Source organism: Natator depressus, chromosome 3, assembly GCF_965152275.1.
Source record: "Natator depressus isolate rNatDep1 chromosome 3, rNatDep2.hap1, whole genome shotgun sequence".
Lineage (NCBI taxonomy): Eukaryota > Metazoa > Chordata > Testudines > Cheloniidae > Natator > Natator depressus.
Genome location: NC_134236.1, coordinates 72406546 through 72426871, shown reverse-complemented (window position 1 = coordinate 72426871; position 20326 = coordinate 72406546). Strand labels below are relative to the sequence as shown.

The 20326-nt window shown below is 38.8% G+C and overlaps 1 protein-coding gene across 2 annotated transcripts in view; it reads left to right on the top strand.

Moving 5' to 3' along the window:
* EPHA7 (EPH receptor A7) overlaps positions 1–5264 on the top strand; it is a 176561-nt gene extending 171297 nt beyond the window's left edge. For both annotated transcript variants that reach the window (XM_074948122.1, XM_074948121.1), the window contains exon 17: positions 1118–5264. In XM_074948122.1, coding sequence (XP_074804223.1) covers positions 1118–1232 — 115 coding nt within the window. In that variant the 3' untranslated portion in view covers positions 1233–5264. The remainder of the gene's footprint in view (positions 1–1117) is intronic.
* Positions 5265–20326: the final 15062 nt, after the last annotated feature.

Sequence of the window (20326 nt, the reverse complement as noted above, 5' to 3'; positions counted from 1 at the left end):
TGGGTATTGCAGTTTTAAGAATGCTTGATAGAGATCTTGTAGGTGTTTGTCTCTGTCTGAGGGATCGGAGCAAATGTGGTTGTATCTTAGAGCTTGGCTATAGATAATGGATCGTGTGATGTGGTCTGGACGAAAGCTGGAGGCATGTAGGTAAGTATAGCGGTCAGTAGGTTTCCGGTATCGGGTGGTGTTTATGTGACCATGACTTATTAGAACTGTAGTGTCTAGGAAGTGGACCTCTTGTGTGGACTGGTCCAGGCTGAGGTTGATGGTAGGGTGGAAATCGTTGAAATCTTGGTGGAATTCGTCAAGGGCCTCCTTCCCATAGGTCCAGATGATGAAGATGTCATCAATGTAGCACAAGTAGAGTAAGTGTGTAAGGGGACAAGAGCTGAGGAAGCATTGTTCTAAGTCAGCCATAAAAATGTTGGCATACTAAGGGGCCATGTGGGTACCCTTTTTGCATGCTGTCTGTGTTGTGGAGAAAGGGATTTGCATCCTTGCAAAGGAAGCAGGTGGTTAGCATGAGGCACAAAGGTTTGGTGGAGGTCGAGTGTGCCTCTATATTGGCTCTGTGGTCTCTTAGAGGTCTTCTTGGCTTTCATGAACAGAGCCGCAGGCCCTGCCCATTCCACCCTCTTCCCAGAGAGGCTTTGCAGGTCAGAACGTAGTGAGGATGGTGTTATAGAGACAGCTCCACCCTACCTTCCACCTATATGGCAGCAATAGGTCCTTATGCAGAGGTTTCCTACATGCATGTCTCTAAAGGGCACAATGTGGTCACAGTAATCTTCCTTTTATACAATGACTTTATCCTGAAAGCATCCCAGTAGGAGTGTTTTCCTACACTGAGTTTTCTTCGTAGGTACACTTACACATAAGTGATGCAAAATAATGTTATCTCACTCCCAAAACTAGAGAAATGTGTACATTTCTGATGAAAAGATCGAGTAGGGTTTTAGGCACGATTCACAATATTGTTATGAGGCTCCAGTATAGCTTTGGTATATTCAAACATGGGTGCCCAGGGTACTACTCAGTTTTAAGTGACTCCTTTATCCCATATAAGTGCACTGTACATCAAATAATTAATACTGTACACATTTCTCTTTCCCAGTGATGTGATGAGTTTAGGGATCACGTTGGTTGGTCATCAAAAGAAAATTATGAGCAGCATTCAGACTATGAGAGCACAAATGCTACATTTACATGGCACTGGCATCCAAGTGTGATAGACATTTCTCCCTTATGAGGGAGGTAACGGACTGAGAGAACAGCACTGGCCTTCAGTATACATGAAGTGCTGCTGGAAGACACTTGATCTCCTGGGTCCTTCCTGCAGTGAAGAGAAGATCTACAAGAAGCACCTACAGACTTGAACTCCTAAGTGCCACCAGATGTTACTAAAAGGGAATTGGGATCCACCACTGATGGCAAGGAAAACAGCAGTGACAATAAACAAAGTACTACCTGAAACACATACAAACACCTTGAGCTCTCTAACCTCCTTTTTATCTAATAGACTTTTTAAAATGTACATAAAGAATTTAAAAAAGAATATATTTGTCAGATAAAATCATGATACTATTGTTAAATTCAGCAAAATATTTTCCTTAAATCTTGATTTAAGAATCTTTTTTTAATCATTTGTGTTTATTCTTCATAAAGACCTTCTTTTAGTATGATGTTTATATCTCTGGACCTTTCTAGGGCTAATTCTATGACACATTACTACACTGGGTACCTCTGAAAGGTTACTAGAAGTTTTAGAAATGTAAGAAGCATGACTGAGCAACATATATCTGTCCAAACATTGATATCCTTTTTTGTGCCATTTTATTCTGTTAAATCAACACTGTATTGACATGGTTTGCTAACTGGCAGGGAGTCAAGAAAATGCAAGTTGCTAAGAGCTCTGATATTTTTTAAAGAATTTTTTAAGGTTAAACATATATTATCTTTTAAAGGAAAAAAGAAAAAAAAAAGCAATAATGACCCCTAAGTAGTCCTAGGCACTTTTAACAAATTGTTTGCAAGATGATTTTAATGGACTAGATTTAAGATGAGATTTTTTAAGGAGTAGATCCATAACTGTAAACCAACTGAGGTATTTTATGGAGTGGATGATAATAGGAGTGCCTCAGAAGTCAGGTGCAGTTCTCCAGTGTTACCTATTTTAATCTGAGCACATCACATTTTTTTCAATGCTCTGCATTAGCAAATCTGAGAGAAATGGCTGGCATATATTTTATATGCATTTCAGTTGAGTGCAGTCCAGCTGTGAGAATAAGAATTTACCTTTTATATTAGAACTGTAGAGCATGAGGCAAGGGGCAGTTCAGAATTTTCACATTTTTACTAGCTTTCATTGCTCTCAACACCAACACCATACACACACACACACACATTCATTTGGGAACTTGAGTGCAAAAGTACTTGCTCAATTAAAAACTTTTACACCATTTTTATTTATATATGTACCTTATTTAACTAAAATGTTAAACTACCATAAGCAATAAGAAAGCGTGGCTACAGATATTGCAGGAATGTATACACATCAGAGAGATGCTTTCAGAAATTATGAAAATTGTGAACTACCCCTTCAGTGAAATGCTGAACTTCCAAAGAGAATTGGGCTGCTTCCGTTGATTTTGATAGAGAAAGATCCCAGGGATCAGTCATGAATTGGTCTTGTTTGATAATGTGGGCATCCACAAAAAAACTGTAAATGTTCCTTTGTAAAACTTGTAAATTTAATTTATACTGTCTTGTTTTGTACACACATTTCTGTGTAGTGAGCTCTGAATACATTGAAAATGCACTATATTTTTCTATTTTACTTGCAGAGCATCACAAAAGAACATGTATTTTCAGTGCTACATAATGTGTTTTCCCACATTTAGGACCAAAGACAGCTACAGAAAACTCAAATGGATCATTCCTTCCTCCACCCCACCCCACCCCTTTTTTATCGCTGTACAGTGTTACATTTTCCATTTTATTTATTTGTTTGATTAGAAAAATCAGTTTGATTATACCAATTTTCTTCTCCTTCTGCCTTCGTTGAAGAAAATCTGTAAAAAGCTTTTAATTAGCATAATCCCGTTACATAGACACTTCCATTTGTAATCTTTGTAATAGACTGTAAATATATTTTTGGAACTATAACACAATGTTCACAAGGATTATTTTTCAGTGTCCATATATGATCGTTCATACAATTCACAACCCTTTGCAGTCATGTTGAGAAGCATACTTTATGGCCTGGTTTGGCTATAAGAAAGAATGGCGAAGATTCTTATTTACCATTAGATTATCAACTTAGAAGAAATGAAGTTATTTGCATACACATAAGTCAGCAGGCTTTTTTTACTGTTAATTTTTTTTTAGAAAATTGTTAATATTAGAAGACAAAATGCTCCGCAAGCCCAAATTTTCAGTCTAATGCACCTAAACCTTCAGGCACTTAAGTTAGCAATTGTGTTGTGTTGTAGGCAGCCAGTTTTGAAAATCTTCACACTAAATCTACAATAAGGAACCTAGGCTGGACTTTTCAAAGGGACCTAATGTAGTCAGCTGCCCACATCCCAGCATATTGCAATGGAATTTGGGTGCCTAACTCCACTAGGCCATTTTGAAAGCCCCAGTTCTAAATATACACATCTCATGGGAGTTGTGGACAAACCCTCTTTAAATGGAAAATGAGGCAAACACCTGTATGCGACTGTGTTCAAGAGGCACAAACGATGAAACACATCATATCTGAGTGTCCCCTTTGTTCTTTCACCAAGGGCCTGAAGTACATTCACCAGCTCACTGCTGCGGCAATGTGCTGGCTATCAAATCTAGATACAAATTTGTAATCATTGCTACCTAGCCAAGCCGTATGAAAGAAGAAGTTCTAAGTGGTCTGACTTTCAAAAGTGTTGAGCCTCCTCCAGGATTCAGTCCTTGACTCAGCAAGATATCATGTGGTTCACTTTGTAGACCCTTCATGGGACTTGGGCACATGCTTAACCTTAAGCAGATATTTAAGTGCTTTGCTGAATAAGGGTTAACTTAACATGTGATTAAATGCCTTGCTATATTGGGGCCTCATAGTCTAGAAGCTGTAGGGTGATCAATTATTTTCTATATCAAGCCACTTACTTAAGTACCTAACTATGGATTTAGGAGTTGAACTTCAAGCACCCACTTTTGAAAACTTTTGGGTTCAGGGGCTCGATCATGCAAGATGCAATGCTATTCCTTTTTAATAAGAGTTGAGGGCCACTCTGCACCTTTAGGAGTTGCTAGGCAGCATGGACTTATCAATGCAGGTTTGAAATCTTAACTTTAGGCAAAGAAATTTTAAAATGAGGCTCATAATATTGATTATGTCTACCTTATCTTTCCCCTTTACGGCCATAGCCAAGTCAGATGCTTTGAATAGATGATAAAACATTGATCATCTCTTTTGACTGCCTTAAAGTTGCTACATATTCGTATGCCTTTGAAAGAGGCAGGACAGACCTTCAAAGCACAATCAATATTCAAATACCTAGTCTATCTTTCTGGCTAGAACATTATTGCAATTAGGAGTATATGTATACATATCCAATTTTTAGCTGGCAAAGCATCAACATTATAATGTTGCTTTCAATTCTCTGTGTTTGAAGAGAGATGGAACAGGGTAAGGAAAACAATGGCAGAAAAAGGTTGGAATCTTCTATTGAGACTCAAGCATTTGGCGAGCACTGGAAGAAAAAGTGGAAATTTAAAAAAAAAGTTTTCAATTATTTCAAAAATGAAACAAATCACTCGAGTCAAATTCTAGCCTTGTACCCCATCCAACTAAATTGAAGTCACTGGGGTTGTACAGGGTGTAAATCAGATTAGAATTTTTCCTTGTGTGTGCTTGACTGCTAGAAAGTTATTTTTTCCCAATGAACCAAATTTTCGTTTTATAACTAAATAAGCTCTTCCATCACCAATATCTTCCAGATTTTCTTAAAACACACTTGTCGCTTCCAACAATGTGCAATGGATCATCTACCTGCAATTGTTAAGTAGGATATTAATTCTTTATTGCTCTAATTGTGTTGATGTTCCAGTGAAAGACCCAACTGGCCCACTGGTAAATTGCAGTTCTATAACATCTAAAATAAATTGGAATGTTCATTTACATATAACTTCACTCAAGAGGCTATGTGATCATATATGATAGTTATTGTTTGGATAAAATCATGTTTAACTGAAACCCTGACATGGCCATGTTAAAAAACTCCAGGAAGGAAAAAAATGTTTTTATGTATCTAAAACGTGAATGTTGTTTTTAATATCTCAATAATTCAGCTCCGTTTGTATTCACCATTTTAAAATTAGTTTTTGATATGTTTAAACTGGAGTCATTTGGCATCCACTGAGTTAGTTTAAAGAAATTATTTTAAATTACATTTTGCTTTTCTCCACTAATAATTCACAGAAAATAATTTCCCAGTGTTTGGAATGTTACAAAAACCATTACTTTAATGTAGGGAATGAGTTTTACTTTACATTTGTCAGGTAAGAGTTGAAATAAAGCAGAATTTGTCCTTAACTTCCAAAAGGATTTATATATAGCAATATAACAACAGTATAACAAATTATATTACTAATTTAGGGTAGATTTGTGTCATTTATGCATAGCCCATAATTAGAAGTGATGCAGAAGTACATTGGCCCAGGGTGAGTTTCAGCAGGCATTCTACCTTTTAGAAACAGAATGGAGCAGATAATGGGCAGTAAGCATGGAGTATGATGTTACTGAACCAAAATAAGAGTATGTCCTTTTGTCACTTCACTTTTATAAAAAAGAATACTCAAAAAGTTAGAGGTTAAAACCTACCTTTTTTTAAAAGCCAACCATACCATTTCTGAAGTTAAAAATGATATAACTCTTTTCACAAATGTCTGTTTTTCTATTTCAAAATTATTTATTTAAATAGAGCATATATGGAAGACGGGGAAGAGACCAGTTCCCTGGTCCAGGTTAGAAATCCCGGTATAAGAAATGTGTGATACAAATGCTTGCCTACAATAACTCTGACACCTGAGCTGAGGCTGCAGTAATACCAAACTCAAGTTTCAGGGGATTGGCCCAGGAAAGTTATTGTGTGTACTCAGATGAATTAAACAAAATCGATACAGTGTGACAGAGTAATTGTTTTTATCAAATTTGGTAGCCACCTGAAGATGGTAGATTCTGGATTTAGGAGACAACTCAAAATGTCTGAGCTTTGAGGTAGCGCATAGGACCAGAAGGGACCTCCTAGGTCATCAAGTCCAGTCCCTTGCTAACACAGGCACCCTGGTCATAAATCTTGTATATAAATTTTTCAGGCAAAAACTAGTTGGATTTTTTGCCCCCACAGCTATTGGAAGACTGTTCCAAAATCTAACTCCTCTGATGGTTAGAAACCTTCTTTTAATTTTCAACCTAAATGTATTTGTGGCCAGATTTTACCTGTTCTTGTGCCAACATTGTACTTTATCTTAAATAGCTCGCGTCCCTCCTTGCTGTTTACCCCTGTGATGTATTTATAGAGAGCAGTCATATTCCTTCTCAGCCATCATTTTAGTAAGTTAAATAAGCCAAGCTCTTTTAGAATCATTTCAGTTCCCGTAAAACTCAAATTCTGGGCAGCAGCATATTTTCCCCATTATTCCCCTAAGAATCAGAAGTCTGGCCAACAATTACTTTCAAGCAAGAATATTTATTGCTTGCATAGTGCAGCCTTCCATCTACTTAGGAATATACAGACTTAAATTAAATTTCCCTTGAAAAACAGCGGTTTGAAGGGGAAAAAATAAGAGGTTGGTGAACGTACAAAAAATATGACCAAAAAAAGAGACCATAAATGTCATGAAACCCAAAATATTACTTGGTTCTTCTGTCCTTATTGGTATCGCATTCTATATAGTCCTTTGCAGAACATGTATAATTACTGAAGGATATTACATACCAGATTAAAAGACGGAAATAAAAATGCGTTGTATCCTAGAGCTGAATGGAAGCAGTAAGCAAGCTAGATAGTTTTTGCTTTTGTTTTAAAGAATATATTTAAAATGTGCTAAGTTGGGTGGCTTACACATGTTAAGGCAGCAATTCTCAACCAGGGGGGTACATATTTGCCCAGTTTTAAAATAGGGTCCATAAAAAGCAGTAGTGAAGTCAGTACAAACTAAAATTCCATACAGACAATGACTTGTTTATACTGCTCTATATACCATACACTGAAATGTACGTACAATATTTATATTCCAATTGATTTATTTTATAGTTATATGGTAAAAATGAGAAAGTTAGCAATTTTTCAGTAATAGTGTGCTGTGACACTTTTGTATTTTTGTCTGATTTTTGTAAGCAAGTAGTTTTTAAGTGAGGTGAAACTTGGGGGTATGCGAGACAAATCAGACTCCTGAAAGGGGTACAGTAGTCTGGAAAGATTGAGAGCCACTGTGTTAAGGTACAGGCTTCCATAACCTAAGGGCCACAACAGTGAATGTGTGATACCCATGAAACTGCGTTTGGGCATTTAGGACGGATAAATGGTGTACAGTTTAAGAGTGATGGGTACTATTTGAAATTTATGAGATTAAGAGACCTTGTAGGTTATGTGCAGTAAGATCATGAAAAGCATTAAAAATTAAAAAGCAAAACCCTTGTCCTGCACTTGACTGGAACCAGAAAGTGAGTGCAACAACAGGGGGAAATGTGAAGATGTTTAGAATGTGTGACTCTTAACGGTGTGGAGTTCTATAATGTCAAGTTTCCAAAGCTTGCAGGGAGGCCGAGAAGCATCAAAATTTATTTTTAAAGTCTCATAGTTAATAAAATATGGCTAATAACCTTGAGTGGAGTGTTTTTAATACTATGATTTTTCTGAAGGCCAGATTGGAATTTGTCAAAGAAACTAAATTGAGACAGATGGGAAAGCAACTGGTAATACACAGCCCATTGAAGCAGACTTGAAAAACACATGAAAGGAAATTTTTACATTAAAGGCATGAAAGTAAAATGTGAAGTATGATGATATTTCCTCTCAGAGGAATCTAGAATGGCTTTCTTTGACTGGTATAATGATGGCAGATTTCAGCACTGATGGTATGCAAATTGGGCAAAGTGAACTCTTGATTAGACCAGGAAAGAACCCCAAGTCAAGGAAGAGTCAATCACAGTCATAGAATAAGACGAGATATAGCCATGCCAGACTAATCCAGTCAGCCAAATGCATATTGGATGAAGACAAGGGAACATAATTTCTAAAACCTGAGAAGCTAAATCAAGAATGGCAAATATAGTCCTCTATGGACCAAACTGCCCATGTTAAATTGAACTGAGCACCTGATTGTAGAAAGGTAAGAGTTTGTAATGAATAAGAAGCAATAATTTAGGGGTCATCTACAATAATGTGGTTAACAAGGGAAAACACATCCAGTGGTTAGCTCTGTTACAGCCAAAGGCCTGCCTGTGCCACTGATATTAAAGTAGAATGTCAGAGCTCTCAGATGCTTTAGTCTAGTTGTGCGCCAGAGAGATATCCGAAAAGGAGTACTTGTGGCACCTTAGAGACTAACCAATTTATTTGAGCATAAGCTTTCGTGAGCTACAGGTTAGTCAACAATAAAATAATTAAATACTCAAAGTGGGGGGGGGAGGGGAGAAGAGCACATTAAAGAAATCACTAATGCTCTGAATCAAATATATTCAGAGTTATAAATATACATTTGACTTTACCTAATACATTAAAAGGCAGGGTCCCGGTCCCAGAGACCCAACCTAAGTCATAGGACAAAATATGGCTCCTATAGAACTCAACAGGAGTTTTGCCATTGTCTTCAATGGGATCAAGATTTTGCCTGGAGAGAGGAGATCTGTAAACAGAGGGGAAGAAAGAAACATGACTATTGTAATGAGCAGCATTTTGTGCAAGGAAATATGTTACTTAGGAAACTAGTGTTTATTCAACCTAGGATTATGCTGGTTTCCACTGGCTTACTGCAGGACTATCTACAGGCCGTCTTTTGAGGTAAGTCTATGTGAAGACAAGATTCACTGGCTCAAGGTACCAAACCCCTGGTTCGACAAGAAAGTAACTACTGCCAACCAGGGACCCAGCTTCAGGGGTTAGATCATTAGCTTACAACTTGAGAGAGCTGGGTTCAGTTCCTTGCTGTACTACTGATTGTCTGGCTGGTTTTGGGCAAGTCACTTAACTTCTCTGTGCCTAAGTTTCCAGTCTGTGAAATGGGGATTGCATCACTTCCCTACCTTACAGAAGTGGTATAAAAATAAATACATTAAAGATTGTGCGGTACTCAGATGCTAGACTGATGGCACACATAGAACTATCTTAGAGAGATGTTGCCCACAAGACACAGAGATTCTGTTCATTTGTCAGCTAGATTTCATCAATGGCATTCGACTGGTGCCATGGTTGCAAATTAAAGATGCTCTCCCATTGAGGTTGCATGTGAAAGAGCTGCAGTGTCTGTCCTCATATAGAGGTGGTGCAGGGAGATGAAAATTGCACCACTCTGCACACTGAGGAGTGAATGTTAGCCCTATGAGTTTAAATTTGAGTTCCCCTCCAAGGGAAAAGACAAAGAGCATGGCCATCCAACTGAGTAGGGCCCCACACTACAAGAAGGATGAGGAAAAATTGGAAAGAGTCCAGTGGAGGGCAACAAAAATGATTAGGGGACTGGAACACATGACTTATGAGGAGAGGCTGAGGGAACTGGGATTGTTTAGTCTGCGGAAGAGAAGAAGGAGGGGGGATTTGATAGCTGCTTTCAACTACCTGAAAGGGGGTTCCAAAGAGGATGGATCTAGACTGTTCTCAGTGGTAGCTGATGACAGAACAAGGAGTAATGGTCTCAAGTTGCAGTGGGGGAGGTTTAGATTGGATATTAGAAAAAACTTTTTCACTATGAGGGTGGTAAAACACTGGAATGCGTTACCTAGGGAGGTGGTGGAATCTCCTTCCTTAGATATTTTTAAGGTCAGGCTTGACAAAGCCCTGGCTGGGATGATTTAGTTGGGGATTAGTCCTGCTTTGAGGTCCCTTCCATGGATTCTATGATTCTATGATTCTCCTGCTGAATCAATAATCTGGGATCCCTCTAGGTCTTGAAATAATTTTTGTTGGGCTCCATAATGAGGGCAACAAACTCTTTGCACCACTGTCTCGTCCTCCTTTTACCCAGAGTGACAGTGCTGGCATTAATTACCCAACAGAACCTGTGGTCTAGGGCTAGGAATAGGAACCAGGATAATGGAAAATAGAAATTCCCCAGTGGAAGTTAATACTGCTGCTCACTATAGCGTTAATATTTTTGAGAGTTTGGTGTTTTGTACCATTCCCTGCCACTCTGCAAAACACCAGACCTGACTGCTTCCTTCAGTGGGATGTCCATAGACTCTGGACAAGAGGACTATTACTCCTGGGACCCCCTATATTTGTCCATCATCCATTCCATGCAAACACTATGTTTGTGTGTGTCAGGGGAGGGAAGGATAGCATGGCCCTAACTAGGAACAGAAACAGTTAGCAGATTGGAAACATGAGAAGACAATGACAAGAACAGGTTGAATACTGAGTGGTTAAAACAACAATGAATGTAAATGAACTCTTAGAGGAACAAGAGCCCTGATAAGATGAGATAATATGACATCTTTAGAAATAATACCCAAATCCACCACCCCATCTGAAAATGTTACTATTTAACACAATCAAAACAATCTCACTACAGTTAGGGCTGAAATGAAGAAAGCAAGACATTGTGGGGGTGATTATTTAACTTTCTTTAGTTTTTATACATTGCAGATCAGCACATTTGTAGCTGAATTTAATAGGGGGAAAATCTCTCTCCTTCTTTTTCTCTAGGCCTGCACTAGTATCACAAACTTATTGCTTATGCATTTCAGAATATGTAGATGGATTAATGAAAACTGTATGGAAACTACCTCTCTCCCTCTGTTATCTCTTTCTGAATTATTTTCTGAAGAAAAAGCAGTTTGCACTAAAATTATTTTTTTATCATGAAGATATCTATAGAAAGGCCCATACTCTATGGATATCAAAGTCGTCTAATAACTATGCAAAACGTAGGAGCAAATCATTATAAAATAAGTCAGCAGAGAATCCAATGCTGCTTTTAATATCAATATTTTGGAATAGGATCATGTAAACCTGGATAATTTTTTTAAGGTATTGTGAAATAATTTAAATGGAAAATCCTAGGCAGATGGATATTTTATATTTTCTCTTCCACATTCGAAAGTGTGTCTGATGCTTAAGGCTGATTTTTCAAGTTCTAAACTCACAGTGTTTAACTTCAGATATGAGGAAAGCAGAAGTCCTGTGTCATTATGTATACCTGTGTAACATTCCTTGACTGGCATGAAACCATCTCAGCATGTTCTTCCTGAGAAAAAGTTAATATTAGGTAGTATTAATCCTCTTTCTTCTCCTGTTTTTGGTTATTTCCCCCCCTGATTTATTACTTGTTTTATTTTTAAATTATTTTTTAATAATTTAAGATAATATTCATTGTCCTTTTGTGAGTCAAAATCCTCAGCCCTACATCCAGCCCATGTCACTGGTCTCCATGCTGAGCAGATGTGCAGGGGCTGAGGTCAGTGGAACCCTCTCATTCTAAGTGTGGAGCCATTCCATGAAGGTTACTTCTGCCCAGTCGCTGAATCCTGGGGTTCTAGGTGTGAGAACCAGAGTACAACAACAGAGCCTCTGGCCCCACATATAACAAGAACATACATAAGAAAGATTGCACCCTGCCCCACAAAGTTCAGCATTTCTGGCCCCAGTACTGCTCTGCGGTCCTACTACATAAACCTTTGTGTCCATGCCAGGCCCCACTGACTTTGCTGCCTAGATCAGGCTATATTGTGGAACTACAAAAACAGGGTATAAGTTTCAAGGTTGCACAAATAAGATGACATGGTAATTTAGCTTGGTCATAGCCACTTAATAATTCAGGGTTTGTGTATTTGCCTGTAAGCCATTGCACTCAGTACCTGGCCGTGAAAAAGGCTAATGCAATCTTAGGATGCACCAAGTGAGGTATTTCCAGTAGATATAGGGAAGTGATATTACCATTATACAAGGTAATGGTGAGCCCTCATCTTGTGTGCAATTCTGGTCTCACATGTTTAAGAAAGATGAAGTCAAACTGGAATAGATGCAGAGAAGGAATAGAGGAATAGAAAACCTACCTCAAAAGAGGAGTTTGACTTGTTTAGCCTAACTAAACGAAGGCTGAGGGATAAATACCAGGGAGGGAGAGTAAATGCCAATGTTGACACAAGAACAAACAGATATAAATTGGCCATCAGCAAGTTTAGGCTTAAAATTAGGTGAAGATTTCTAACAATCAGAGGAGTAAAGGGAAAATTAGGTGAAGATTTCTAACAATCAGAGGAGCAGTGAGGGAAAAATTGCTAATTGGCTGCAAGACTGAGCTTGATACATTTTCGGGGTGTGGGGTGGTATGATGAGACTGCCTACAATGTTATGTTGTCCATTTGCAACCAATAGTAGCAAAAATCTACTATGATCAGAAATGAGGCAGTAAATGGGGAGGACACTGACTTAGCACAGAGAATTCTTTCCCAGTGTCTGGCTGTTGGGTCTTGCTGAAATGCTCAGGGTTCAACTGATCTCCATATTTGGGGTTTGGAAGGAATTTTCTTCCCAGTCAGATTGGCAGAGACCCTTTGGGTTTTTCACCTTCCTTTGCAGAGTGGGACACGGGCCACTTGCTGGCTAAATGGTAGATTCTCTGAAACTTGAAGTCTTTAAATAATTTGAGGACTTCAGTAACTCAGCCAGAGGTTATGGGTCTATTACAGGAGTCAGTGGGTAAGGTTGTGTGACCTGAGAAATGCAGGAGGTCAGACAAGATGATCATGATGGTCCCTTCTGGCCTTGAGGTCTATGAGTATGTAGTATTAATAAATGGAGAATAAATAAAATTTGTCTTAACTGGGGGAAGATAACCTTTTCAGATAAAGGAGAGCTGAGGAGGATGAGGTAATATATTTCATTGGAACAAGTTCTGTTGGTGAGAGAGAGATGCTTTTGAGCTTACAAGAGTTCTTCAGGTTTTGGAAATGTACTCATAGTATCACAGCTAAATACAAAGTAGAACACATTGCTTAACATAAGTAGTTAACACATTTCTAGGAACCATTCAAGGTGAAGTGGCCTGCTAATACTTCGCCAGTCATAGTAGGGAAAGAAGGAAAATAAAAACTGGTGGGGGCATTGGTTCATGGGTTACATATTGTTGTAATAAGGCATGAATCCAGCGTCTCTATTCAGTCCATGATTTTTAGCGTCTAGCAAAGTTATGAAGTTGAGCTCCAAATCTTGTCTTTTGAAGATGTTATGCAGGTTTCCTTTGAGGATGAGGACTGAGAGATCATATATAGAGTGATGACTTTATATTGTTCACCAAAGATGATATGGTGTTTTTGTCTTGTATCATATTTCTGTGTGAGTTCATCTGAGAGCATAATTATTGTGTCGTTTCACCCACATAGTTGCTATTGGGGCAATTAGTGCACTGAATGAGGTAAACCACATGTTGTGACAGGCATGTGTAAAACCCATGTATCTTGAAAGGTGTGTTGTGGGGTGTGGTGATCATCATAGCAATGGAGATATATCAGCAGGTTTTGCATGTGTTCTGACAGGGTCTGGTGCCATTTTTAGTTGGTGTGTCCTGATCTGCAGAGAGGTTCTGATAAGCTTGGGGAGGTTGGGGTTGTTTGAAGGCCAGAAGGGGGGGGGGGGGTCAGTAAAGGTTACTTTCAGGCTGTGGTCTCTGGGTGATACCCCGCATGGATTTCAGTGTGGGGTGGTAGGTGGCAATTAGGGGTCTGTGGTCAGAGGTGGTTTTATTTCTATAGTGAAATATTCTCTCTTGATATATGGATGACCTGTCCATGAAGTGATCTACTTCTCTGATGGAAAGTCCCTGTTTGTGAAGGTGATTTAAAATGTGTTGAGGTGTATATCCTTGGAACATACTCTGTGGTATTTGAGTGCCTGACTGAAGATAACAGATTTCTTGGTGTATTTAGGGTGATTACTGGATCTTCAAAAAGTCATGGAAGATGAGAAAGATTCCAGAGGACTGGAAAAGGGCAAATATTGTGCCAATCTATAAAAAGGGAAATAAGGGCAACCCAGGGAATTTATAGACCAGTCAGCTTAACTTCAGTACCCAGAAAGATAATGGAGCAAATAATTAAGCAATCAATTTGCAAACACCTAGAAGATAATAAGGTGATAAGTAACAGTCAGCATGGATTTGTCAAGAACAAATATGCAGACCAACATGATAGCTTTCTTTGAGAGGCTAACAAGCCCTGTGGATGGGGGGAAGTGGTAGACGTAGTATATCTTGACTTTAGTAAGGATTTTGATACTGTCTCACATGACCTTCTCATAAACAAACTAGGGAAATACAACCTAGATGGAGCTACTATAAGGTGGGTGCATAACTAGTTGGAAAACCATTCCCAGAGAGTAATCATCAGTGGTTCACAGGCAAGCTCAAAGGACATATCAAGTGAGGTCCTGCAAGGATCAGTTCTGGGTCAGTTTCTGTTCAATGTCTTCATCAATGATTTAGATAATGGCATAGAGAGTACACTTATAAAGTGTGCAGATGATACCAAGCTGGGAAAGGTTGCAAGTGCTTTGGACGTTAGGATTAAAATTCAAAATGATCTGGACAAACTGGAAAAATGGTCTGAAGTAAATTGAATGACATTCAATAAGGACAAATGCAAAGTTCTCCACCTAGAAAGGAATAATCAGTTGCACACATGCAAAATGGGAAATGACTGCCTAGGAAGGAGTACTGTGGAAAGGGATCTGGGGTCATAGTGGATCACAAGCTAAATATGAGTCAAGAGTGTAACACTGTTGCAAAAAAAGCAAACACCATTTTGGGATGTATTAGAAGAGTGTTGTAAGCAAGACACAAGAAGAATTTTTTTTGCTCTACTCTGCTATGATTAGGCCTCAACTGGAATATTGTGTCCAGTTCTGGGTAAGGATGTGGACAAATTGGAGAAAGTCCAGAGCAAAACAACAAAAATGATTAAAGGTCTAGAAAACATGACTTATGAGGAGAGATTAAAAAAATTGGGTTTGTTTAGTCTGGAAAAGAGAAGACTGAGAGGGGACATGATAACAGTTTACAAGTACATAAAAGGTTGTTACAAGGAGGAGGGAGAAAAATTGTTCTTATAAACTGCCAAGGATAGGACAAGATACAATTGGCTTAAATTGTAGCAAAGGAGGTTTAGGTTGGACATTAGGAAAAACTTTCTAACTGTCAGAGTAGTTAAGCACTGAAATAAATTGCCCAGAGAGGTTGTGGAATCTCTGTCATTGGAGATTTTTAAGAGCAGGTTAGACAAACACCTGTCAGGGATGGTCTAAATAATACTTAGTCCTGCCATGAGTGCACAGGACTGGATTAGATGACCTCTTGAGTCCCTGACAATTCTATGATTGTATGAGGTTAAGGCAGCCAGACTTCAGGGTCCAGCTGCCCAAGAAAAGTGTCAGACACCGAGAGTGTGCCTGAGAGATCCAGAGGTAAGAACAATGACCACACACTGCCCAAGCCCAAGGGGTTATAAGCACTTGGGATCCAACACTTGTGTCTATGCAGAGAGGTGGACTGAGCCAGGCTGGAAAAAATGACATCTATTTAATCCATTTTGGGAACACAGCACCACCATATCATTACAAAAAATCAAAATGCATATAGAATATTGATGCCTGTTAGACATTAAGGATAGGATTTTCAAAATGCCTTCAGCACTGAAAATCCAACTACAAAGGACATTCAGAATTCCCTCAAGCTGTTCCAGAATGCATAGAGTCAGGAGACTTAGCTTCAGCAGTCACTTCCAGAACAGCTCAACACTGGTTAATTTTTCCCTTGATACACTTTTTATACAACCATAATCAAAAAGCTAAACCTAAACATGTTTTGCAAGTGACTTAGTTTTTAACTGTGCCTTAGAAGCATATAAGATACTCTGAATTTTTAGGGAGTTTCTTAATTAAATTTTCCTGCCAAGAAAAAAGGAAGTTGATCTTCTTTGTCCAGTTCATCAGGGATATGTTCAGAACTGGCAAAAGACTGTTTTTGTATAGAGTGTATAAATTAGAAGAATTCTTCAGCATCACTTGGACTTGCAGCTTATTTCCTCTTTGGTTGCTCTGCTAGTACAGCACGGACTCAAGAAATGTAGTTTCCAAACTTCCCTCTGTTAGTGTAACTTTAACGGGATCATGTGTGATGTAACAGCTCTGCCATGGTGATATGTCTGCACCCAGACAAAAGACAGTTTTAATTGTGTAAGTATGGGTTCATTAAAGAGGGTCTTTCTCACTGAAAGAAACGTTTCCATGTATCAGACTGACCAAATACATCTACTTTCTCACTTGTTTTAATTCCTGCCCCTCCACCCCTCAATTTTGCTTATAATCAGAATTATTTTCTTAGACAAATTTCTGCTCTTGCAGTGAAGTCATCATTCTCTGCATGTGTTATCAGCTATTTCCAAGTAAATAGACCTTGGTGTTACAAATTCAGGAGGGTAATGAAGTAACAAACAGAAGGAGAAACGGGACTCTCACGGAGGGCAAATTTATTCAAATGCAAATATCCCCACAACAGCTGAAGAATAGAGTTATATATGAGAAAAATAATATCCTATACAGCTGTTCCCCTAGTTCATCTCTTTTGTACATCTTTACATTTCCTTTGATATTTTCCAAACTGTGGTTTCCATTTGTTTCAAAGAAAGTAGTACGACTTTTTCTATTTTGTTCTGATACCTGTGGCCACTACTATGCTATCTGAGTGCCTCATTTTATATGAATAAATGCATACATCAGTCATCTTTACTAATTCAAGGAGTAACTCGTTTGCCTTCAAACTAAAGAGAAAGTTCTCACTGTCAGGGGCAATGTTGTGTTTGTGATTTCTTTGCCACACTTTTCTCCAATTCATTTTCTATATTACCAGTATTTCAAGGGCCGGTGCAAAACAATAGAAGAGGGATTTATCTTAGCTACAGCCTTCTAATGTACAATTAATTGAAATTATGGCACCTGGGTACATAAAAGTTCTCTCTTCATCAGATCACTTCCTACGGCTGTTGCTGAACCTCAAACATGTTTGGCTATTAATTCTCTTCTGAACTTCTAATGAAACATCTGCTTTCTTTTGTCCAATCTGGTGATTGAGATGTATAGCATGTTATAGAATATTAATAATGTTCTTTTCTTTTTTTGAATGAAGATCTTCCCTTTGATTCACACCGTTAAATAATCTTCTAATCTGTGAGCCAGAATGACAACCAATACTTTGGAAACAATCCTAAGCATATTGGTTGGGCTGATGAAGGGGGAAGTGGAGGACATTCCTTTGCCAGTTTATTTTTCTTTAGTATTAGTGTTACATTGGCTCGTCTCAAAGTCTGTAATAAATTGCTTTTCTCTCAGGAATTTGCAAATAATTTAGTTAGGGGATTGCTAACCATATGTATGGGTTTTGTTTTTTTTTTTATTAAGTCCTGGCCTGAATCCATCACTTCTTGAGCTATATTGTTTCAAAGATGTTTGGCTGGCCTGTCACTAGAAGCAGAATAAAATCAGCTTCTTTTCTTGGTTTTTGTTTCTTTTGGCAACGTAAGCAGTTTAAAAAGATCGTAGACTGTCTGATATAATGTAGTGATGAGACAAGTCAGTCGGCTAAGGTTTTTGATAGCACTCTTCAGTGATACTGGGAGTTTCTGATCACATCTTCAAGAAAATTGATATGTTGCCCTTTTGATAAATATGCACTGCTAAATGCCAATAGTGTGTGTGTTTTAAAGTGTGATCTAGCCTAGTTACTACACAGTAAATAGGCAGACATTTCCCCATTTTTTTTATGAAATACATGTCTGAAAAACATTCCTAACCTCATAGATATCCTTCACTTCAAATATTCAAAGTGTCATGTGAGATTTCAGCCATTTTAGTCATTAAAGTCTAACTCAAGATACACAACGGAAATCCTTACAATATACCAGTTAGGGTCAATTATTTGGGGATCTTTGGTTTCTATCAATATTTATCCAGTGAATCAATGAGAACTTTTAATGAAATTTTGGTTTATTTATCAAAGTTGGTGAGTGGCAATATGTACACAGAATAGCAGAAATAATGTAATTTGCCCCTACTTCTTCCTGATATCAATATTCTGCCAGGCTGCCAGTTTCATATCTATTATTATTTGTTTGTTTGACAGCACCCAAAACCATGCCAGGTGCATTGCAAAACATGCACACAGATCCATTTCCCGAGGAGTTAACAGTCTAAATAGAGATAACATGATGCCAGAAGATGATGGCAAGGAAAGCAGCTAAGGGGCAACAGAACAAGATTTACAAACATAAGATCATAAGCTTTCTTTGGAGGCTCAGTGAATGTCTGGGGGTGTGTTTCAAGCATACAGGTTATGTATTAAAGGGGATGATTGAGATCAAAAGGCAAGTAGAAGAAGGGTGTGAAGGGAGGAACAGAAAGTTGGGAAATAAATGGTTGGCAAAGGAAGATGAGGGAGGAGATGAGGAAAAGAAGGATGGAGCGGAGCACAGAGGACAAGGAGGATCAGATTGGCAGCTGGGGGGAAAATGTAGTTAACATTGATGGGTGGTGGAGAAGCGAGACCACACAATTGACCAACCAGTCATTGTGAAATATGCCAAGAGTCAACGTAGAAGTTTGAAGACTTTGAGGATTCCATTAGGACAACAAAGGTGTGATCTCCTGCTGATGACAGGGGAAAAAGATGCAACGAACTGGGTTTTTAAGGCTGTTACTGGAACTCATTCCACTTAGTTACTCCCTTCACATTGGTTAAGAATTGGGAGGGAAAGGGGAGACTGCTGAATTAGTGTTTCCAGGCAGCTCCCACATGAACTGGTGGGCAGAAAGCTGGACTCTGACTAACAAGGATTCATGCTCTGCTGCTGCTTCTGCTAGCAAACATGTAGGTGACATTCTACTTATCTTAATCATGCAAACAGTGTGAGTGAAGTCACTGGGATTAGTAGCAAATAGAGCTCGCTGGAAAACAGAATCTGCTCTGAGGAAGATTCTAACATTTCAAAATTTCCTTTCCTTCAAAATCAGATTGAAAAGGTGAAATTTTGAAACATACTGTGAAATTTGCTGTAATTCTGAAATATTTCATTTTGGAAACACCAAAATGACCTTATTGAAACATTTTGTTGCTATATTGAAATATTTTGATTCAATGGTGATTTGACTGTGGTGAGTTTGTTGTCTGTTGTGTGCTTGCTGCTTGTCTATGGTATACACTGTGGTCTGTTTGGGGGGCGGAGGGGGGAGGGGGGCACGAGTCTAGCAGCCTGCTGGCAAAGCTGAGAGCTTCTTAATGAGGCTTTGACCCCTAAGTCCTTTAAGAACCATTAACTGTTAACCAAGGGGTGGGGGCTATTCAGGGAGAATAGGGTTTTAAAAAGCCACTCCCTAAGTAACTAGAGGAGCTAGCAAACAGGGGAGTTTAGAGGGGGAACATGAGAACTAGGTACACCTAATACACATTCTCTAAAAGTAGGCCAATAACCGCTCTTTCCCCCTCCTCCCCAAAAAAGAAAAAACACCAAAAAAGGCAGAGGAGTAAAAAATAATGCTGACAGACATCCAGCAGCAGAGGGGACTATCCAGTTTATTGCACTCAATGCAGCATGCACGATTACCTGCCTTGTGGGCAGGTGGTGAATGTGTGCATTCGGTGCAAGGAGTTCATGGCCCTCAGAGACCAAGTACAGGCTCTTGAGACCACAGTGATGAACTGGAGGAGCTAAGGGAGACAGAGATACATAGATGAAACTTTCTGGGATACAGAGCAGTCCCACCCCCAGTCTTACAGTGCCTATGCTATTGAGGAGGATGAAAGTCTCAGGGAAGGAGAACATCTAACTGGAGCAGAGGAAAATGATCCCATAGTTGGGAGCCTCCTTCCAGATGATGTCATGGTTTCTTCTGACACTGAGGATACCTCTCTGTAGAAGGGAATCCTTGTTATTAGGAAGAGACAGGTAATAGTAATAGAAACACAGATAGTTGGGTTTATGATAAGTGGGAGAACTGCATTGTGAATTGCCTGCTGGGTGCAAAGGTTGCAGACCCCTCAAGACATCGAGACAGACTGGGGAGGAGCTGGGGAAGAG